General features: G+C 44.0%; 1 protein-coding gene across 3 annotated transcripts in view; it reads right to left on the bottom strand.

The window, feature by feature from the left end:
- Positions 1-24,362, bottom strand: part of RET (ret proto-oncogene) — a 158,608-nt gene that overhangs the window by 92,593 nt on the left and 41,653 nt on the right. For 2 of the 3 annotated variants that reach the window (XM_085897973.1, XM_085897971.1), the window contains 5 exons: positions 14,259-14,513; positions 7,029-7,334; positions 6,639-6,892; positions 5,818-5,992; positions 5,394-5,593 (listed from right to left, as the gene is read on the bottom strand). In XM_085897973.1, the coding sequence (XP_085754099.1) occupies positions 5,394-5,593; positions 5,818-5,992; positions 6,639-6,892; positions 7,029-7,334; positions 14,259-14,376 (1,053 nt within the window). In that variant the 5' untranslated portion in view covers positions 14,377-14,513. The remainder of the gene's footprint in view (positions 1-5,393; positions 5,594-5,817; positions 5,993-6,638; positions 6,893-7,028; positions 7,335-14,258; positions 14,514-24,362) is intronic. The other variant, XM_085897972.1, reaches the window with a different exon arrangement.

The raw sequence follows: 24,362 nt of genomic DNA, 5'->3' as shown, positions 1-24,362 counted from the left end.
TGATCCGAAATGCCTTGGTTTCCACAGCAAGAAGCCGAGAAAGGTGGGAGGCAGGAGCACCAGCCCAGAGGGGAGAGCAGTATTCCATCAGGCTGCGGGCAAAAGCTTTGTAAGTGGTCAGGAGCTCAGGTGGGCTGAGGAAGGACTTTGCACGATGGAGGATTCCCAGTCGGCGACTGGCTTTGGAGGCAAGGTTTGAAATGTGGCTTTCCCAGGAAAGGTCATGGCAGATAGTGAGACCCAGAAGCTTGAAAGAAAGGACATCTTCCAGAGGATTGTTGAGAAAGTGGATGGGGGGATGGGGTTCTAAATGGTCCTTTCGAATAGACATAGTGAGAGTGTGAGATTTGTCCAGATTGAAAGACATGTTCCACGTGTTGGACCAGTTTGTGATTTTATCCAGATCAGCAGTGAGCGAAGAAGCTGCTGCTTGTCGGTCTGAGGGATGACCGATGGTACAGCAGAGGGTGGAGTCATTAGCAAAGAGATATAGAGGATTTTCCAGAGAGTCGGAGAGATCATTGATGAAAACCAGACAGGGCCCAGAACGCTACCTTGAGGAACTCCAGCCTGGACAGGAAGGGGGGGGATGAAAGAACTCCATTTAGGGCCACACGGTTACTGCGACAGGAGAGGAAGTCTGCGAGCCATGAGTGGAGATGGCCTTGGATACCATAGGAAGAGAGTTTGGTGAGTAGGGCAGGGTGCCAGACTGTGTCAAAAGCACGTGATATGTCCAGGGGTACGGCTCGGATTTCCTGTCTGGCATTGAGGGCTTCCATCCATTGTTGGGAGAGCAGAAGCAGCATATCCAGGGTAGAGTGACCTGGTCTGAAACCAAATTGATGATCAGAAATCAAGCCATTGGAGAAGAGGAAGGATTTGATGTCTGACGCGATGATGGATTCCATAACCTTGCTGATGATTGGGAGAAGGCTGATTGGTCTGTAGTTGCAGGGATCTGTTTTGCACCTTTTTTGTGCAGGGCAGTGATGTTTGCTGATTTCCAAGCAGATGGCAGATGACCTTGAGCAAATGAGAGGGTGACTATAACAGAGAGAGGGTGAGCAAGAGCAGAAGCGCAGGCTTTGAGGACACGTGGGCAGATGCCGTCTGGACCGGTTGCAGAATCTGAGTCGAGGTTTGACAGCAAGCTCTCCACTTTGTCCGCAGAAAAGGACACAGAGTCCAGGGACAGTTGGGTGTGATTGGGTAAGGTGGGTAGAGAAAGTGATGGGTTTTGGACACAAGATTTAGCTGCAATCACCGAGTTTAGGCATTCAGCTTTTTCACGTGCGGTATCAGCAGTGCGGCCATTTGAGGAAAGGGAGGGGATGGAGGGGGAACATACACCAGAAACAGATCTGATTAGATGCCACCAGGATTTTTGAGGAGGGAGAGAGGTTTGAAAGTTCAGACTTGAGCTTAGAAAGATGTTTTTTTTCTGGCTCTCCTGAGGGTAGATACACACTTGTTCCGAGCTTTATGGAAGGAACTGAGATTGCCCTCGGTTGGGTTTGCTTTCCATGAGGCAAAGGCAAGTTATTTCAGGACAACTGCCTCACCACAAGCTTCAGTGAACCAAGGGCAGAAGGGTAGGACAACTGAAGAAGAGAGGGGATAAATCTGTGCATGAGGGAGAGCAAGTTTCTTTGAAAGAATTCCCAGGATGCGTTGATGTTGGAGAAAGTAGCGATAGGAGACCAGTCTATAAGTTTGAGGGCTGCTTGGAGACCCTGCCAGTCAGCAAGAGTGAAATGCCAGACTCGACGGCGGTGAGGTGGTTCTCTGATAACAGCCAGAGAGATGTCCACTTTGACAAGGATGTGGTCAGAAGAACCGATTGGAGCGAAGGAAGAGCAGCAGATATTGTCAGGGAAATTTGTCAAAATCAGATCCAGAAGGGATGGAGTACCATTGGTTGAGATCCGGGTCGGGAAGTTGACCGATTGAGTCAGTCCCAATGAGTCACAGAAAGCTTTTGCTGAGGTGCCATGACAGGTGAGAGAGGTACCCACACCTAGCCAACTGGCATGATGACAAGTGAAATCGCCACATATGAGGAAGAGAGAGTTTGGATGAGAAGATAGAAGTTGGTCCATGTTTTCAGATAGTGAGGTGTAGATAGAGTCATCACTGTTTGGTGGACGGTACAGTACACATATAAACATGAGGTGGGAGTGGAGGGAAGCCGTGGCCAGAGGTATTCCTGGGGGTGTGGGGGAGTGAGGGCAGTGCAGGGAGAGTGAGGAATAGAGTCTTTGATGAAGAGAGCAACTCCTCCACCAGGGCGAGGCTCAGGTCTGTCAAACCGGAGGAGGGAGTAACCAGGGAGAGATACTTGGGAGTCAGATACGTCTTGGGGGAGGAAAGTTTCTGTGAGGCAGATTATGTCTGGTTTGTTAGTGGCAACCTGTATGGAAAGATCTGAAAGGTTTGAGCGATGGCCCCGGATATTTGAGTTCCATACTTTAATGAAGGGGTAGGGGAGGAGGCTTTTGGTGCAGAGGGTGTGGGGGGAGGGGGAGGGTAGGACAAAGGATGAGGGGGGAGGTAAGGAGGGTTGTTGAAAGAGTGTGGGGGATTGCAGAATAGCGAGGGGAGGGGCCAAATGAGGAAGAGAAAAGGCTCTGTGGTGCTGGGGAGAGGGGGGACAAGAGAGGAGGAAGAAGGCAGTTGAGTATTTGAGGAGGTGGAGTGAAGAGATGGAGGTGAGAGGGCAGTGGAAGGAGGCAGATTTGTGGATGGGAGGGGGGGCAACTTTGCGAAGGATGAGTGAGGGTGATGAATGGTGGGAGAAAGGTGAGGGAGGGAGTTTTTTAGAGAGGTGAGAGGGAGGCTTGGAGGGAGAAGAGTGGGATGGTTGCTTTGAGAGTGAGGGGTGAGAGGAGTGAGTTGGCACTGAAGTTGGAAAAAAAGAATGGTTGATTGAAAGTGAACATTCATAGCAAACTGGCGTTTTTTAAGTTTTAGGTCAGTTATGTGATTAAACACATTTCTTGAGGGATGCAATAAAAGTGAATTCAGAGAATGGAGAGAAGAAACGCTGTAACAGTTGGATTTTTTAGGCAAGGTATGAAGGAAAGGTCGAATTGAGAGCAGTCTTTTAAAATAGCAGAAGAGTCGTGCATTATGATACAGGAAAGAGAACCACATGTGTGAAAGAGTAAGATGAAGCATTATAAGAGATCGTTTTTGTTATTATTATTTATGTTTGAGAGAGTTTTCAACAGATGAGGTCATGGAAGTGTTGTAGAAAAAAAAATCGAGGAAGAAGAAGAGGAGAAAGAATAAGAGGTGAAGAAGAAGAAGAAGAAGAATCGGAGAAAGGTAGCTGTTTTTTTTTTATTTAAGATAAGAAATAGAGTGATTCGTTGGGATGGATTGGGACATTAAGAAAGTAGGAAAGATAGGAATTGAAGATAATGGGGAGAAAAAAACAAATAAACTCAATCATACACCAAGGGGAACAAAGGGTAGGCCTCAAGCCTCAAGATTAGGCCTCAAGCACCCAGTAAGACAAGTTCGACCAAATCTCACAAAATAGCACGATTTTTGAAACAAAACCGAACTAGGAACACACAGTAACATGTAGGTGAAAAAATAAACAGTTAAAATGGGACAGATAACGACTGGAAACTTAACTTTGAGATCATCAGCAGGAAGCCCCGAAGGAGACCTGCCAACGCTCCAAACCCAGAACTGGAGTTTTGCTCTGTTAATCAAACTTATTCACATTGTATCTGCATTTTTTTAGCTTTATCACTTTGGAGTAGTTTGTGAAGACTCTATATGTTAAGGTTTATTTAAAAGCATCATGAAATAAGCTCAGATTGCATCAAAATGTGAAAACTTTAGAGGCAGGTGAATAATTTTGCAGGCCACTGTAACAGTAATATTGTTTTACTGCAAGAAATCACTTGGCAATATTATGGAAGCAGTTAAGGCATAAAACAACATTTCCTGTGTTTAATTGCACGTATATCAATGGAGATGTTGACATTATCATCATTGTCATCAACAATGTACCTTATTCTAAATAACAGAGCATTGGTGCTGCCGAAGTGGTTTCTTGGCAAGGGTTATACTGGGTGATTCGCGTTGCCTTCCCAGAAGTTAATCACGATGTGAATTTGCAATTTGTTCAGGGTGCTGGCAATAACTCTCCTATCCTTTACAAAAGACATTTGGATCTTTAACGTCCAACAACAGGTGCTGGCAGACGGGTCCTTCAGCTCAACATCCATCTGATGGACAGCGTATACATTGATGCCTTGCCCTGCCTTCGAAACACCACCAGGATGACAATTCATAGCTGGGGATCAAGATTCAAAGCCAGGCGAGACAGCTCAACGGTGAGTATTCATACCTCTCGGTTATCGTAAAGTAGAGCTTTTGATATTGGTAGAAAAAAACAAAAACATTTGCATGAGTTTGATAACTGCTTTAAGAAAAACGTTGGCTAAATTACTTTGAAAAGTTTGGCTCATGAACACAAGAGCTTGTTTAAAGAAATGTTTATAAATGTTGTGAACATCAAGCAACGAAAAGGATATATTAAATTATGTACTTTGGATACAATAATACCATGTAATGCAACATACATGGCCAACAAATACAGGGTGGCCCAAGATAAAGAGACCTCATGTGATTCACTGCATATTAGAAGAGTAAATCACAAGTCGAAACCCGATGAATGTCGTGTTAAGGGGTTATTGGAAGTGAAGAACTCCTCTCCACTTTCCATTGTTCAGCATAGTTAGGGTCCCACTCAGTACATGAGTACATTTAAGATATTGTGCATTTTATTTCACATTATAATGTGTGTTGAAAGAAACCCAAATGTGGCCTCTTTATCTTGGACCACCCCTTATAAGGAAACTAAGATCTATACGGAATAGGCCATTTAGCCCACCATGTCTGAGATGTGTGCACATCTCAGAAATAATATATTTCCTTCTTACAATCTATCGCATTAATGTATCGCATCATTGTTCACTTACTTAAATACTTTAAAATCTCAATATATCATGAAGTTGGACAACATCCATAACCCATTAAATCTATCGGCAGTTGAGTCAATGTGGCCATGGTGTAAAGATGCCAAGGTCAAATTTGTTGAAAGATACTATCAGGCCTTATATGTTCAATGTTCATGTAATTACAGATGGGACTGGTGGCTTAGAAACAGCACACTTGATGATGGGACAATCCCTGCTGGCACTGCATCAGAATGGGAGTTTGACCCCATTGTTCATTGAACCCAGGACGGGAAAGCAAACCGGTGAACACGTGACTTGCTGCTTCCCTATGAGAGTATTTTTGGTGAGGATGCATCATGATTTAGTACCATGCTGCAAGTTAATAAAATTCAACACGACATGAGGCCTTGCCTGAGCCAGTTGCTGTGCTCCCCGTGTCAGCTGGAAGGACAGCTCAGGAGTCGGGAAAGTGAAATTGAGCATCCGAATGGTCACGTTGACCGGTACATGAATGGAGGACACCTCTGCATGGCTGTTCTCATCTGACACAGTGAGCTCCATTTGCACCTCACATGTGACATTTATCGGAATATTCTGTTTGAGGAAGATTTCTGGAAGAGCAAGATAAGGTTACGCATGAAAAATGTCAAATAAATTTCAGTGTCAAAACACCTCAAAGTGGTTCGTTCCCAATTGGAAAGTTATTCAATTCCAAAGCATTGTGGTCCTAACCAAGAATCGCTTAAACACAAGAAAAATAATGTAAGTAACAACGATCTGAAATAGATCTCAAAGCAGGGTAATAGTCAAGAGGTCCCTGTGTGTGCAAACTCACCGTATGTGTAGGAATGGCCGATTGTTGTCCGATTTTCCACCGTTAGTTTTTTATCATGAACCTGGCACTTGACATCAAAAACAGCCCAAATCTCACAACCATGCCTTTTGAGGCTGGATTTGCACTGGCCAGTAGAGTCAAGGTCCTGGACTACAATTTCAGCCACTGCATCATTCTGTGGAGTTAAGGCCCATCAGGGGTGGTACAGTAACAAAATAGAAGTGAGAAATAAAGGAAATGACAAACAGATTTCAGTGCAGATAAATCGTTTGGTTTGAAAATTTAATCAGGCAGAGACGGGTGTGGGATGCAAGTGAATAAACCCTTATTACTCTGATGAGGTCTACAGAAAGCTTGGAGTTCAACACAAGTTCAGCCAAACAGAGAAAGCCAAGGGAAGGGAATCCGATGATGGTGTCAAGACAGACATTAAGCAGAGCGATGTACTAATCATCTCACCCTAACTATTTCCTGCTGTTATAGCAAAGCAATACCTCTGCGTGCACAAAGCAAAACAACCTGGACATGTCAGTATTCATCACAGAGTGCTGCCAGAGCTGCCATCAACCAGGACAATAATTAAAAACTTCATCAGGGTACCAGTACACAATGGTTTACATTTTTGAAAGGTACCACGGGTTCTTTAACATCCACAAATGCCAGCAGAGAGGACAGCTGGTTTAACGTCCCCTCCAAAGTCTATTGCGCTCATTGATGCAACTGTTGCATTTGAAGTAGTAATCATAACAACTTGACTAGAATATGGAAAATTATATTGTAATTGTTTGAGCTTTGTAGCACCGAACTCCCATCAGTCCAACCTTATTCCTGTTGAATACGATTTCTTGAATCTGTCGTCCTTCCGGTTCTCCTTCTCCAAGGAAGAGAGGATTATCGTTCACATCATCGACCTTCACGACAAAAGGACGATGTAGGAGGATATCAGGCCGGGACCCAAAATCAATGCGGCATTGAACTGGGACAATGTGCTCTGCTGTGTGCTCTCGATCGAGCTCATGTGTCACACTCAGCTCTCCGCTAGTCTCGTTGATGTGGAAAAGGGAAGATGCTTGTCCTGTTGAAACAGTTTTTTTTATTTTAGGTCAATTACAAACAGCCTTCACACCATGCATTGATTATTATCCAAGCCTGTGAAAGTGAATGTCTACCAGTAGTTTTCAAGAAATAAGAATGAATGGGAATAAGAGAACCTGGCATTAGGTGATATGAAAGACGTTTCTCACTGCAGGCGCTGCGCAGTGGGAGAGATGAAAGTGCGGCAACTGCTCCAGGTTCACCATTTTCCCGGACATGTAGCTGAAATTTAGTTCTGCCAAAGCAGAGCTCCTCGAGTGGGATTCTGCTGCATGGTGGGACCGAACCTGGCAGGATATTAAGCTGGATGCCGGCCCGGATGCTGGCAGATTTGGATTCTTGCCCACTACCTCCAGAAAATTCGGACACCGTGATGCGGAAAGTGAGTGCAAATGGCAGGACAAAGCCTGTCGAGTTTCCTGCTGGAGAAACACGTTCCAGGATTGAGATTATAGGTGAGTAATAGCACGGTAATTGCCACAAGGTGTTAGTAATTGTCCTGTAGTTCAGTTAGGGTTCTTGAACGGTCTAAGGGGTAATGACATGATATTAAAAAAAAAAATAATAATAATAATATGAAAGTGAAAATACAAAACTATTATGGATTTTTCGAGTCTGTGAAAATTAGACAGACTAAAACAAATTGGACTTTTCTCATTCACCTTTTCTTTTTGATATCTTCGCAAGTGTGGTGTAATATTATCGGGAACCAGAACCTTTAAGAACCAAATATAAGAATAGGGGCTACAAAAAAATCTCATGTGTAAACATGTATGACACAGCGTGTAAAATCCTGGTGTTGGCTTTGTGGTTAGGGTGGCTGGCTTGGGATCTTAGGGTCCTGAGTTTGAGCTAAGTTTGAATCCCGTTGGTCACTGAATTAACACCAGGTGGGGTTGACTCAGCCTGTCATCCCTCTGAAGTTGGCAAAATGAGTACCAGTGCACCGTTAGAGGGGCACAACATCAGCGGCACAGCCACGCTTCCAAGAAATGATAGCTACCCAGCAACAAAGCTGCCATACACAAGAACAGAACGTAGCATTTCCCGCACCTGTGATAATCAGTTGCAGCACTTTTTCACGAATTTGCTGCACACTTGGTTTCAGCTCTGATTTAAGTAAATAAAACAACTCAGCTCAGGGTGAGCAAAGGAAAATTATGGATTGGCTGCTCTTTGTGAAAATTCCAGATGTGGCTTGCTCCTGCTCAAAGCGTGAGGTTTATAGGATCTGTCATTCACAAATTCAATATCAATTGATTTTGATGCAAGAAATTCCTTCCATTATGCCTTCCAAGCCAGAAGGAGTGGGAGGTTATTGTTTTTCCTGGGGTTTATTATCCCCACACCTTTTTGAAAAAAAGGGGGGATATTGTAATCGGCTCCATCTGTCTGTCCATCCGTCCGTCCGTCACGCTATCTCCTCATAAACGGTTTTGCAAAAATTCACCAAAATTAGTACTTTTGATCACCACATGGAAAGAAGGTGTGAGAGCAAGATAATTCTTTGCCCCACCTCCTGGGGCCCTGGAATTGGGTCAAAAGCTCAAATATCAAAAAATGCAATTACAGGCACATTTTAAAATATTATAAAATGAAACTTTGTATGCGATAGCACCATTGGGGGGTGCATGAAATATTAAGGGTTTATTTGATTTGACCCCCAGTTCATGCACCAGCGAGCGGGGACTCAGGGTCATAGGAGTCAAAACAGAATATTTTTTCAACTCAAATTTGATATTAGGTCTTTCCTGGTGGAACTTTTTCCATCTATCAACTTTGTTTTAGGCGGGAAACATGGGGATTTGCAATGGCACACCATAGACTTTGCTCCAGTTTTTACTGTTATTATTATGACTATTGTTAATAGTAAAAGCTCACCTGGACTTTAGTCTGGTAAGCTTATGCGATTGAGCAGTGTCTGTCAGTGAGTGAGTGAGTGAGTGAGTGAGTGAGTGAGTGGGTCCGTAAACACTTTAGTCATTATCGCTTGAACCAAATATACGGTTTTGATGAAACTTGGCCACAAGCTTCAAATCTGATGCCTAACAAAGGTGTATTGACCACATCAAAATATGCGCTCATTAAGGGGATCTCCGGTGGGGGGGCGGGGGGTTATGACCCTCCAAAATAGGTATTTGCTCTCTTCTCCGAAACTACACACAATTTTGATGAAACGTGACCACAAACTTCATCACCTGTCACGTACAAAAGTGACCAAAGCAAAATTTGTCGCTCATTAAGGGGATCTACGGGGGGGGTTTTGACCCTACAAAATAGGTATTTGCTCTCTTCTCCGAAACTACACACACAATTTCAATGAAACTTGACCACAACCTTCAGGTCAGGTCAGGTATGGGAGCATGCACTGGAGCAGTGTGTCGCTGCGTCCACTTTCTGCCGGTACGCCAGGGGTCTCTGTCTGGCCATTCCCCAATCAGGTGCCTGGCCCATCCCCATCTCCTTGAGATGCTGATCACCCATGATGTACTAAAGTTTGTTCACATCATTAAAACAATAAAGGTCTAAGGGGTGCGCGGGAGGGGGGGATGGGGGGTGTTGAGTGACTGTTCCTCCTGATCTCGGTGAGCTTCAGGATTCGAAGTCCTATTTTTATATTATTCCATCATATTTTGTGGCACATTTTTCTCAGAGAGCGTGACACCTGTAAAGTAAAAAGATTCACAAATGTAAAAAAAAAAATCAGATCTATTGCATTTCATTTGCTGGTCATCTGGATTTAATTAAACATTTTATAAGAGTATTTTTCTGCAGAACCACTGAACTGATAAATAAGAAATTTGAGATAAATCATTGGTGGACCAGTTCACTTCAAATTTTCAGAGGTATCTCTATAATAATAGCTGGCACAGGCCAATAAAATTGAACCCTTTTACGACATCAGAAAATTGATGGGACTCCAATGGAAAAAAACTTGTATATGTACAGAAGTTATCCACTTAACTGATTGATATATATATATATATATATATATATTACTTTTTGTTGTTGTTGTTGTTGTGTGTTGTATGAAGTCCAGTTATCATAGTATAAGACCTTAGCATGGACCGCATGTTAACGTCAGGTAGGTCACTTTTACGTTTCACAAGGACATAGTATTTAGGTCAAATTGTCCTGTTGTGGCACACCGTTGAAAGGTGGCATTATGTGTGTGTTGAGGATGGCTCGGTTAAAGGCATCACGTGATCTGTCCTTCCTGTTGAACCGGTGGGGGCCAGTCAAGGTAAGACGTTGGGACCCCCAAGAGGGTCATTTATAGGAGGTCACCCCAGCGCATGGCACAAAAGTATCTCCCCTCTCTCCCTCCATCTGACATCCACATCGTCCCACGGGCATGACATCACCGCGAGTACCATCAATACCATTTTCTGTAGTGGGGCACATAGGAGGATCCTCTCACTGCAGCAACAACATAGCTTGCTGTTGGCCAGACCCTCTGGCAAGAAGCCTTGCCAGAACTGCGGCCAATCACCTGATTGGGCTGACAGCAGGAAGACGCCATTTGAGTGGCCACACTGCATCACGTGAGGTTCAGGAGGAGGTGGCAAGGCGAGTATTTGAGCACCTGCAGTGCAACATTGACTCTCTTTTGCTGGAGATGCTCGTTAACGTCAGAGCTCTGCTCTCTTTTGCCAGGGATGCTCATTAGCTTTGGACTGCGCTCTTCTGTGAGGGATTCTTCTTTGTGCTGTGACACCTACTTACTATGGGCTTGCTCTGCTTTGCTGTCCATGCCGTTTCCTCAAGGACACTGGATGAGAAGCTAGCTTTACAAATACTCACCAGATTTCTGAGTGGGTGTATGACAAGACCTCGAGAAGGGTTTTAGTTTCTTGGAACATCAGAGTTGTTTTTTATTTATTGTTTTCATCCCACTAGCTCTGTGGATTTCTATATCTCATGTCTGAGTCTTGTTATCAAATAAATCCTTATTTCTTAAGATGTGCGTGCTTCCTCTGCAATTTGCCTCCCACATGTCACTCATTTCCATGACATTGGCTTTTCCCTGGAGATTTAAGTTGGGTTAAATTACTGATAACCAGCGGATCACTCACTATAGCCCAAACTCATAAAAGGATCGCTCGCTATACCACTCTGGTGAGCAACTGACCAAACTGAGCTTGAACCTTTTCCATTTCTCAAAGCGAAACCTTGCTATGTGCATCTTCCTGCCATGTGCTGTTCACTAATGCGTAACTGGTAGCATCCATCCATGCGACTGTGTGTGTGTGTGTGTGTGTGTGTGTGTGTGTGTGTGTGTGTGTGTGTGTGTGTGTGTGTGTGTGTGTGTGTGTGTGTGTGTGTGTGTGCGCGTGCGCGCACTAAACTCATGTACTGTATATTGATTATTTATGAAACTGATGTATATTCGATTTAGGCCATAGTGATTACTAGTTTGACAGCCATGACCATTTCCTGTGAATCCTTCTTCAACAATCAAGATGGAGTCCATAGCAATCAGAATACTAGCAAGTACAGGTACATTAAAAGTACACCACCCCCATGCCAAATAAATAAATAGCATATCCTCCAGCGCGTGACATTGCCGGGGCACTATTGGCACCTGGCGATGCTGCTGTGCAACACATGGATACGGACTTGGGAGGGAGCAGTGTACAATAATTTATTAATTGCATCATTAAAATATATAAATAATAATCGTAAAATTATTAATTTCTTAATCAATTTGGATAATAGCATACCTAAACCACCATGTTTCATCCAAATCTGTAACTGTTTGAAAATCAAGCAATCGAAAAATGAATAATTAATCGATTAATTGATTAATCAATAAATCAAAAATACCCTTGTTCACTGTCGTGTCCAACTATCAGCTTTCTAGCTTAAAAGATGCCTGAGATATTGCCAGGATGAAAAAAAAAAAAAGTAATTAATAAATCGTTCATAATTAAGTAATTCATCAATTAACTGATTAATCAAGAAATATTACAAAATACCGTTTATACGAAAGGATTTGCTTACTACTGTGCCCAAATTTCATCTTCCGAGCTCAAAGGATGGCTGAGATATCGCTGGGACAAACAAACAAGAAAACAAGAAGGCGGAAGGCGGTAGCCTGACAGTCACGTCACCTTGATTTTTGACAGATATAGTCAAGAAACATTGACAGTCTCACTTTTGGCCTTCGGAATCCTCTGGTAAATTTTGATGAAGATATCTGAAAGCATTCGCGAGTTATCGCACTCTCAGACAAACATGCATGCAAAAATATGACGAAAAAAAATTGTCACAACAAGAAAACAAACAAATGAAAAAAATCACTCATAGAGTGAAAACATGGCGAAATGGAATGGCACTCCGTCCGTAGAGAACATACCTCCGCCAGGCTGAATAGTTTACATTTTGAATGCCACTGATGGGTTGGATCTGATTCCGGACCTGAACCCAAATCGAATCGGCTTGTTCTTGTCACCTAACCAACTATTCTGCCTCGTTTTGTCACAAGTCGTCCACAACTTTTACAGATATCATGCTATACATAGTTTTTGGCCCCATCCCTCAATGGTGAAGAAACATCTGAAAAATTCTCGAATCTGGATCAGGATTCAGATATTAACCAAAATCGAATCAATTAGTCCTTGCCACACACCCAACCTGTCCATCAAGTTTCATCCGAATCCATAATCAACTTTTTGAGATATCATGCAACATCATTTTTAGCTGCATCTCTCAATGGTGAAGCATCAGTTAAAAATTAAATAATTATTCTATCCAGATGTGAATTCGCATCTTCACCAAAATTGAATCAGTTCTTCCTGGTGGTACTCCCAGCCTGTCATCCAAGTTTTGCGTGAATCCATGCATAACTTCTTGAGATATTGTGCTATATATATTGTTTTTAGCACTATCAACAGTGAAGAATCATTTGAAAATTTCTCCAATCTGGATACCGATTCAGATCTTCACCAAAATTAATCAATTCTTCCTAGTGGCACTCCTAACCTGTCCACCTAGTTTCCTGTGAATCCATCCATAACCTTTTGAGAGATTGTGCTAGATATCATTTGTGGCCCAATCTCTCAATGGTGAGGAATCACTTTTAAAATTCTCAGATCTGGATCTGGATCTGGATCTTCATCAAAATTTAGCGTTGCAGTCCTTGGCTGGTTACCTACACACACACACACACACACAAAAAAAAATTCAAAACGATTGCTTGAACACTGTGGCTAAAAATCATGTGACAAACAGACAAACGAAACAGACCAACATACTTGGCAAAAAAATTTTCCAACAAGTAACAAACGAAGTGAAAACTGAGTATGCCCTTTCGGTGCACATCATTGCGGGTGCCCAACGATGACGTCGTGCAGCACCTGGAGATGGAATAGGTAGGGGCGGTGTACACTTATGGACGTGCATATTTGAAGGTGTTTAAAGGATCCTTCACCAAACCATGCGCTACCGCTTGGAAACCTTGACAGTTACGAGCAACTATGGTGCTTTTTATTGCCAAAGCCTAGAGCAGCAACTGTCTTACGTGCCATATATAGTGATTTTTATGGCCTACAAACAAAGGGTAGAATTTCAACAATCCTCCTTTGCCTTCTCTCATCTTTCGCCTATTTCCTCCCAAACCGCTTTCTCTTCTCTACCCGCGACTCCCAACCTACTCTCATTTCCTATTCCTCATCTCTCTGACAACCACACTTTTCATCCTTTTCCCAACTTACATCGCAACCACCCCCCACCCCCCCAAACACCATGTATTCATCACAAATAGATATAAATTGCCCTCAATAACATTTTACGTATATTGGCATTGTCTACTGCACAGCCGTACCTGGAGGACAAAACATTTTTCATACATTAATGAACATTTTTGGACCCTGCGGTATGTCAATAAAGTCACCTTACTCTGAAATGATGCACAATAATTACAAACTTCCACATCAATCCAGCTTCCACAAAAATGGAATTGAAATGCATTGTTTTTAACCTGCATATTAACATAAAATTTTTGCATGTTAATTTTTTTTAATATTAATATTAATTTTTGCATATTAAGATAACATGTGTTAACCTGAGAAAGATAGCATTCAAACAGGATTACTGTTTCAAACTTCACTTAAAGTCACTTCCAAGGTGCTCCAATACCAGCCCAATGCTAAAGGGTGGAATCGCTGAAGATTGTTAGTACGATCTGAAAAAATAAAGCAAAACCAGCGTATGAGATTCACTGCAAGTTTTCCATATTTCTATTTGTGAAGGTAGTAATCTGGGGTAGATTATGAACCATGTTTCTTTTGTACTGACAGCCCTTCAAATGTCATTTTATCATCATACAATTTCCAACGTCATACCCATGGTCAGAGAAGGATCCAAGGCATGGCATAAGGTGACCAGACCAAAGGAGTTGACGCAGAACCAGCTGTTGTTAACCATGACTGCTCGAGCAGACACGGGCTCAAGCTTCACCATCCACGGGTGTTCAAACCGCAGACTGGAGTGAGAGTCCCCCGGGAATGCAAAAAGCCGCACAATTGCCGAGCCTTCTGGCTGCTCCAGGTATATCGTCTCCTTAAACTCCTTTTGTGGCAGGTACAGTGATGCCACACCTGCAAACCCAAATGTAATGCTCACTGAAATAACCAAAGGTCAAGAAAAAAAATATCATTGATATATATGTATGTATATATATATATATATATATATATATATATATATATATATATATATATATATATATATATATATATATATATATATATATATATATATATATATATATATATATCAAACACAACCCGTCACTTTGCTGACGGGAATATTAATGGGGTTGGAGTAAGAAAGAGGGGAGGGAGAGAGGAGGGAGGGAGACCAAGGAGAGATGGGTGAGCGAGGAAGGCGGGAGGAGCGAGGAGAGGTGGGGGAGTAAGGAGGAGTGGGGGAGCAAGGAGGGTGGAGGGAAGATGAGTGGAGGAGGGTGGAGGGAACTCACTCCAGGTGAGTGGAGGGAGGGCAGTGTGAGTGGAGGGTCTATCCAGGGAGCAAGGAGGGGTGGGGGAGCAAAGAATGAGGGGGAGTGAGGAGGGGTGGGGGAAGGGAAAGCAGAGTGAAGGAAGGGGTAAGAAGTGTGAGTGGAGGGAGGGAAGGGAATGGAGCTTGAGGGGAGGGCAAGGTAAGGCAGTGTGAGGGGATGGTTCATCCAGATATAAGCAACATCCAGACAACAGGTATACTAAGGGGGGGGTGGAGGAGAAAAAGAGGGGAGAGGAGAGGGAGGGGTGGAGGAGCTAGGAAGTAGGCAGACCAAGGAGAAGTGGGGGAACGAGGAAGGAGGGGAGAACGAGGAGGCATGGGGGAATGAGGTGGGGGGGGAGAGGAGGGGTGGGGGAGAGTGGAGAGGTGAGGGAAGGAAAGGCAGCATGAAGGGAGGGAAAATAAGTGTGAGGGGAGGGGAAGGCAGTGTGAGTGGAGGGTCTATCCAGAAATAACCACCATCCAGAAATTACCACCATCTGAATACATGCGGAGATAGGTGGGGAGGTGGGGAGGGGGGATGGGAGAGAGGGGGAGGAGAGGGGGGGATTCCGGCAGATGTGACATCCAGTTTAACGGCACACATATTGATGAATCACCCTGCCTGTGAAACACCGGGATAACAGTTTATAGCTGGATCGGGATTCAAACCCAGGCTGGACAGCTTGGAGCGGCTGTGCATACCTCTCGGCTATCCTTCCGTGATGTTAATGAAATGTTTCTTTTTATGCAGACTATGCAGAAGTGACCACAGAACAACGCGAGGCCATCGCCAGCGAGTGACCTCTGAACATTGTTCAAGTCGATCGATGTACAGTATTCAGTGACAGTGTGAATACTATAGAGCACTCGCCAAGTGGCTGAAGCACTCCAACAAACAGTTGATAAGGAACGGCTCATTTGGCACACAATTAGCAATCACCGAACCATCATATTAAACACACACCTCCCGGATACACCAAAAACATGAAAATGTCCAAATTGGACAAATGAACACATTTTTAGGAGTCAGAACTGCTGCTAAGTTAAATTCTGGAGCTTAAAATTTTGTAATTCTGCTGAGTTTGAGAGCTTCTCGAGGTTATGGCAGGTGCAGAAATGAAATAAAGCCACAAACACTGGTGTCGCCAGGTGTTTATAAGCATTGCAATGTACCCAGAGATTTGTAGGTATTATGAACAGGCATTCGATAGTATGAGTGAGGAAAGTGAAAAAAAAAAAACTTTATTGTTAAGCAATCATTGCAGCCTGTTTCAAGTCAAGGCATGGTTGAGCAGGCCAAAAAAATATGGCAGTTTCAGACACCAGCAAGGTAACCTAGGAAATGCCTTCAGACCCCAGAGAGTGAGGTGGCCGAGGATGCATCTGATGAGTGATATAATTAAATAAGGCCGTTAATTATCTTCAATTCAATGAGAACATCAAAAATTCAACAGCTTGGTCCATGAACCGTGATCCCTTACCAAAGTGGAGGTGGGTACTTTTGAGCCCTGGGAGGATTCCGTTCCACTTCATGAAACTCGTAAATGGAGAAAACAACTGACAACACGCACGCACGCACGCACGCACACACACACACCCTGAAAGTATGGCCTAGAGGAATGCACACTCGCCTCTAAGTAGTCTCGGCCTGGGTTAAAATCCTGCCCCAGCTATGAACTGTCATCCCGGTGTTTCACAAGCAGGATTCCGTCTGCTAGCATTCGTTGGTGGACGTAAAAGATCCCACGGTGCCCTTCGCGAAGAGTAGATGCACTTCAGCCAGTACCATACCCAGATTCAAAATTTCTGCCCCAACTACTGCTGGGAGGGGAATGGCAAACTGCCTAGCATGACCCTTGCAAAGAAACTGCTTTGGCTGCACCAACACTGAAACAGAGTATAGTCTATCTAAACGGATACATACATCCATACATACATACATATTGTTATGTGGAAAGGGGGAGGGGTCCATCCCTCGTAGGTCCTAAGAATAGCTAAGCATAGAATCCATGTGCTCAAGTGGCTAAGATTTACACTTGTAACAGGGATTTGTTAGTGGTTGGTCGTACGTAATATGTGCACTGAAGGGGCAGTGACTGTCCATTATAGAGTAGAATAGGGTGAAGTATTGTGCAAAAACTCCTCCACAGGTGAGGCCAGGTGAAGGACTTCTGGGTGCCAAGGTACCAGAAAGGCACCAGTTATAATGGTATAGAAACATTGCGGGTCATTTGGCCAAATACAGCAGGCCATGGTGATATCGTGAGATGCAGAGCCTTGGAGAGGGGTAGGATGGCCTGGAAGGTTGCACCACCCACTGTTTTTCCGAGATGTATCATTTAGTTCTTGTCTTTCGAGTTTTAGTGTACCTCTCCTTGTCTTATAATCTATCAAACTGTGTGCGATAGAAAGAGAAAGAGAAAGCACGGAAAGAGTTTAACCACGTATTTTTTTATAACGTGGTTTATATCGTGTTCGACTCTATTTATTTATTAAATTTATATTTCATTTTCTTTAGCATAATATAAATATATTTACATTTTGGTTTGTTTCCTTTTAGGTCATGGCTAATAGGAATAGCCAAAGGACGGCCGTGAGTGTTACTGATGAGGTTTTATCACATAAGCACGGCCTGTTCCTCGTCTCCCTGGAAGGAGTTGAAATGGACGATATTTTGCTTGCGATTGACGATTTAATCGACGTGAGTAATATTTGTGCCGCATCTCGGATGAATCATAAAATTGTGATATTTATCTCTCAAGTAAGTCTTGCAGACATTGTTGTACAACGCGGTTTGACCTTGGGAAACGACCGGTTTGTTCTGGTCTTTTCCATGGACACGTCAGCCATTAAAATCATCCTCGGTAACATCCCGCCTTTTTTAGGTAATGAGGGAATCCTTCAGAAGCTCGGTCGATGAGTATGGCACTCTTGTCTCTCGATTTCTTGGTGTTCCTCTGCATACCAGAAATGACAGATTGAAGCATGTGGCATGGTTGAGACATTTCTGTTTTGTTGTATTGAAAGACGGAGCGAAACAGTTAAATATCTCCCTTACTCTTAAAATCGCTGATCATGAATATCGGATTTTCGTAGCTACCGAGATTTTGATTTGCTGTGGATGCGGAGCATGCACACACACATGCGACAGTATGGTCTGAACGCCAAGAAGACCTACGCCACAGCTACTGGGTCGCCCCCTCTGTGACTGGCCTGGTGAAAATCGTTAATTATCCATATGCAGTACAGAGGTCAAAGCTGGAATATCAGGGCACTAAAAGTTGTAGCACCGTTGTTGAGGTCAGTACAGTCAGGGAGCATCTAGTCGATGTGGAAGAGAGGCTGTAACCTCCAGGGAAAATGGTTTGTGAGAAGGTAATGCTGGTATAGGTGTATGTATGTGTACACACACGCACACATGTAAATATACATCAGATCCACCTCCTGACTGTTATGGTGAGCATCAACGTGGATTATGCCTCATACGGTAAAACCACATAATCCGCACAGAACAACCATCCATCTACCACCCAGACAATTGTTCCTGCTAAAGGCCCTGTCACACCTTGACGATTTAGCCAGCGTATGCCGACGTATGAAAAATTTGTCTAAAACGCTGGCACACGTCGAATACGTTATGGGTAAGTTTTGTATACGTTAAGAGCACGCTGGCATACGTCGTGGTATGCTGGCATACATCGTAGTATGCTGAGCTCGTCGACAAATTTTAACATGCTTGAAATTTTTCGACGTATGCCAGCGTATGACTCACACGTTCCGCATACGCTGGCCATAAGTTGTAAGCACGTTACGCGATCGTTGACACACGTCGACACACATTACTTGTAGGTTACTCATAAGTCGAAACACGTCAAGGTAATGTTTAGCATACCCGAAACATATTTCTAACCTATGAGTAAAGTGTTGTAGGCACGTTACGCGATCGTTGACACACGTCGACACACATTACTTGTAAGTTACTCATAAGTCGAAACACGTCGAGGTAATGGTTAGCATCAGTGTTCCAAACTCCATGGTTTTTTTTCCTTTTTTCTTTTCTTTGGCATGACGGTGATGTTGACACTTCGATTTCTAGTGCGGTTATAATATAATATAATTAATAGGCTGCCGCTCAACGATTTAAATCATAACCACACTAGAAATCAAAGTGTCAACATCACCGTCATACCGAAGAAAAAAAAAAAACATGGAGTCTGGAACACTGACGGGTTCGTCCTGTGTAAACCCCATTTTTAAATACCAATTTCACTAAACGCTGCCAATACACCATTATACGGTAGCTGTAAGTTAGTAGCACGTTCAGTAAGTTCTGTGGTCATCCGGAAGACGTCAAATACATCGACATACGTCAATATGCGTTGGAGATACGTAGGTTCATAGGATACGTAGGATACACATAGGTTCAAAGCACGTTACTCATAGGTTCAAAGCACGTTACTCATAGGTTAGAAATAAGTATCGGGTACGCTAAACATTACCTCGACGGGTTTCGACGTATGAGTAACTTACAAGTAACGTGTGTCGACGTGTGTCAACGATCGCGCAACGTGCCGATCAACTTATGGCCAGCGTATGCGGAACGTGTGCATCATACGCTGGCATACGTCGAAAAATTTTCAACATGCTGAAAATTTGTCGATGTACTACGACGTATGCCAGCGTGCTTCAGCATGCTCTTAAGGTATACAAAACTTACCCATAACGTATTCGACGTGTGCCAGCGTATACGGCAAATTTTTCATATGTCGGCATACGCTGGCTAAAACGTCAAGGTGTGACAGCGGCTTGACACTTCGATGTCTAGTGTGGTTATGATTTGAATCGTCGAGCCACAGCCTTTTACTAGGCTACGCCACGTGATCATCGGCGATTCGCTGCCACGCACTATGCATAAGTTAGACTATCGTTGGGCATAGGTTGTGAACGCCGACAACACGCTCAGCATTCGTTGATATAAGTTATCTATATGTTATCGAAACGTTCAGTGTACGTAACTAATACGTTATGCATACGTCCAAATCGTTAGGAATATGCCAAAAACTGGAAAAAAAAATCAATAGTTCAGCGTATGCCAGCGTTTTACATACATTTTGATACCTTGACATACGCTGGCTAAAACGTCAAGGTGTGATAGGGCCTTAATGCAAACCATTCAACCAGAAGGCACAGGATGTGATCGGCAGGAAAATCGAAACATGTTGAGTGCGACGAGCACTCCGGCGATCCCCATTGGACACAGTCCAATGGGGATTGCTGGAGTGCTCGTCACACACCACATGGTTTATATATATATATATATATATATATATATATATATATATATATATATATATATATATATATGTACATATATCATGCATTGTGCAAAATATATATTTGAAGAAGGGAAAGGGTTGACATGGGGTGCAAGAGAGAATAAAGCTCTTACCCCATTTTTGGATTGTCTTTGATACACAACAGTTTGGCAATCTGTAAAATGAAGGTGCACCTTTTCTGTGCACCCTGTTTATAACACACAAGCAGGGGTACCCGGCATTGCCTGGTATATTTCTGTGGGGGCCTAAAACACGATCCTACACCGATGAAGGAATGGGGTCAGGGATCATTTAATATTACCTTTCACGTAGCTACAAAGGCTTAGGCACGACAGAGATTTTAAAATGGCCCGTCATGGTCCCCGTCCAACTCACAATCCCGTGAGATTTGCAGAAACGCCATGGAATTGTAACTGTCAAGAATCCCCTCACATCCCCCACCCTGCATCATCATGTACCCTGGTGTATGTGTGTGGATATATATATATATATATATATATATATATATATATATATATATATATATATATATATATATATATATATATATATATATATATATATATATGTTAATACTTTGTTTTTTATGACAATAAAAGTTTTGTGTATTGATTGTTTACATTTGTACCTCTTGTGTGTTAATTATATTCATGTTTCAGGTTCTGCAGAGGGAGTAACAGGACTTTGTAAACACCCTGTAGATTATTGGCTAAGAGGCATTGTAAAAGTGTTACCTTAGAAGTGGAATTTCATGTTATTCATCGAGTGGATGCTCGTGAATGTATGGTTGATGTTTCTGGGTTAAGTTTGGCCCAGATCTATAAATATGGTGGATTCAGAAAAAAGAAGATGTACCAATGACTTTGACCGATTACAGAAGAGGTTTATTTGTGCTTCAATGTCTGGTAAATATTTTGTACTTTTTCATCAGTACGTGTACTTGAATATAACTGTCATTAAACAAAAGGCTTCGGCACTATACAGCGATTAAAAATAAATAAATAAATAAATGAATAAACAAAACAAATGATATATATATATATATATATATAGAAAAATATATATATATATATATATATATATATATATATATATATATATATATATATATATATATATATTGTTGCGGTTTTGGAAATTCACAAAACACCATTCAGGTTCCCCGAAGATCAGTTATTTCGATAAGTAAGTGTTTCAGGTTAGAATCCCCACCGATGTGTAAAGGGCTGCGAATCTTTGAGGTAGCCATTATTCTTTTCTATCATTTATTTTAAAACAAACAACACCAACCATCATCTCCTACAATGCCATCTTCGCAAACCAACATCTCCTACAACACAAACAAACACCAACCGTCATCTCTTCTCCTCAACAAAAAACGCCACCTTCGCCTCAACTGAGATCCTCCCTGTTGAACAGCAAAGACCACACGAAACGTTATGCGAACGGTCCTGGTTCGACCTAATTTGCATAACTGGATCACAACGCGACTAACCCGAAACTCACGGGTGATGTCAGACTTGGGGTTTCCTGTGAGGCTTACCAGGGGTGAGAGGTCGGAGGTGAAAAGTGGGCGGAGCCCCGGCCTCGGGTGAAGGCTCAAAAGGGCGGCTCGTGCCCGCCTATAAAAGGACGCAGTTCAAGCGAGTTCGAGCAGTTGAGTTGAGTTGAGTGTTTTGGAGATCCCCAGAGCAGTGAAGAGTTTCCCAGATCGTCGATCGGCAGGAGCTGTGAGGAGCGCGCGTCAGAGATTCCCGGAGAGGAGAAGCGTCGGTGAACGGCCGAGGAGGAGACGAGCATCGGGCAAGCTACGTCGCGGTCCGGGCGAACGGCTTTGAGACAGTTGAGCAGCGCTGAGGCAGTGGACGGGTCATTAAAGAGCATCAACTCTAAAAGAGCAAAGACCCGTTCACTCCTCCGAGCACGTCGCCGGCCAGGCTGACCGCCCAGGCCGCAGTGAAGGCCGGACGGCCAAGGACAACCGAGCAGGCCGCTCGCCAAGCTGCTCAAACCGCCTGGCCGCTCAAGCGACCGGCGCGTGCAACACGAGGGCCAAGCCAGGGACAGCAGGGGTCACTGACCGAAGACCTTCGAGCCGTCATAAGGGGCGACAAGGTAACCTGCGCGGCCTCTTGTGAGCCTTCGGTCACCAAGGGTCCAAGTACCAATAAAGGCTCACGAGCCCTGTTCTTTTCTGGGAGTTTTGTATGAAAGTGTTCTGTGGCACCTTGTCTGGTTAAGTAGAACTGAATTAAGTGCATGCCTGTACATAATAGATAGACATCGGCTATAGGCATTGCTGATGTCTTGTGCCCTTCCCCCATTGATTGCTTGCCTGGTTGAAATAAATACCCCCATTGTTTGAATGTCAATCTGCTCGTTGCGTCATTTCCTCCCATTGACTTCAACGGTGCGTTCGGGAAATTAGCTGGCTATTAAAGCCAATTAAAGTGGTCAATTGGTCCACGGAACTTGGCGATTAAAACCACTTGGCATCGCACACATTAGCGGCTCGGTTCCGCACGAGTTCGGTCGAGGTATAAATTCTCGGTACTTATGTCTGCGCGGATAATTAGATATATCGAGATTCGGCGATTAACCCTGTACTGCGCGGACAGAATATTGACAGTTTTTGGTGCGTTAATGCACCCGTAGCAGGTTTCCGGAGTTGTCCAGAAGCTACGACTGAATTCGGGTTTCGGCGGACGCGTAACTGCAGTCGGCTAATTCGTAAAAAAAAAAAATATATATATATATATATATATATATATATATATATATATATATATATATATATATATATATATTGTTGCGAATTCGCGCCCACCGGCGTGCGGATGGCCGCGTAACTCGAATTGCGGCACGTCGCCCACCGGACGGACAATTCTGTCGTGACCGTCTCGGAACAACGCCGGGAGCTAGTCACGGGTGGGGGTTTAACCCCACCACGACCGTGCCAATTGCCCACCCACGCAGGATAGGGTTGCTCGCCAAATTCGATCTACCGAAGTACCTGCGCGAATGGTCGACCGGGCGATGGTACCACGCCACAGGCCGACTCCGGACACGAACCGCTTAAGCGGTCCGTTCCGTGCTATAGTGATAACCGAGCAGTGCTATCGTCGGCCTTGACGGTTCCGATTAATTACTGGGATGTTGCACCCACTACGAACCCCTTTCCGTGATGCAAGATGGAGGGTCAATAAAAAGGAAAAGAGATGAAGCAGAGCAGGAACAGTCAACAAGCAAGCGTTTTATTCACACACACACACACACACACACACACACACACACACACACACACACACACACACACACACACACACACACACACACACACACACACACACACACACACACACACACACACACACACACACACACACAGACAAGCTCGTACATACAGCCATACAGAATCAAAATGCACATAAAGCAATTAAAACAAAAGAAACGATGCAGAGCTACGACCGAATACGTGTACACATGGCAACACTTAAACAGTTCTACTTTAGCCAGACTGGTGCCACCCACGGACATTCACACCAAAACCCCAAATAAAAGAAAGAAAGAAGACGCGACTTCCCTTTTGTGTCTGGTGAGTCCCTCTCCCGCGTGGTCAGCGTGATCGCGCCTGGCCCCAACCTCTCTCGCGGCCGGCGAACCCTCTCCGGCACTCCCCGTCCAGACGCACAGGTCCACCTCGTAACGGGCGCTGCCGCGTCTCCAGTCCCTGCCTTTGTGACAGGGCTGCTCGCCAAGGTGCGGGCGCAGGACCTCCTCCCGAAGACCAACCAGACCACCAGCCAAGACGACCAAGAAGAGACGGAAGTGGAAGCGCTCAAGAGGAAGAGGCGAAAGAGGAAGCTCTCGCGCGCCCGCCCGTGTCTATCTTTTATCGCGCGGGGCTCCGCCCTTCGCCCCGCCCCGTTCTCGGCTCCACCTTCCTTCGAGAGGGTTCCCGAAAAGGGTGTTCCCTCATGCTTACCCTCCACCCTGCTCTGTGCGGGGGCCGGGGGAGTCAGTTTTTGGCTCTGGGCCAGAGAATTATTCCCCCAAAAAGAGGCCCCCACCTTTTCTGACCTTTGACTCCCGGCTCGGATCGCACCT

The sequence above is a fragment of the Eptatretus burgeri genome, chromosome 10 (assembly GCF_056783735.1).
Source record: "Eptatretus burgeri isolate ZD-2024b chromosome 10, Ebu_testis_v1, whole genome shotgun sequence".
Taxonomy (NCBI): domain Eukaryota; kingdom Metazoa; phylum Chordata; class Myxini; order Myxiniformes; family Myxinidae; genus Eptatretus; species Eptatretus burgeri.
This window is presented reverse-complemented; position numbering and strand designations above follow the sequence as displayed.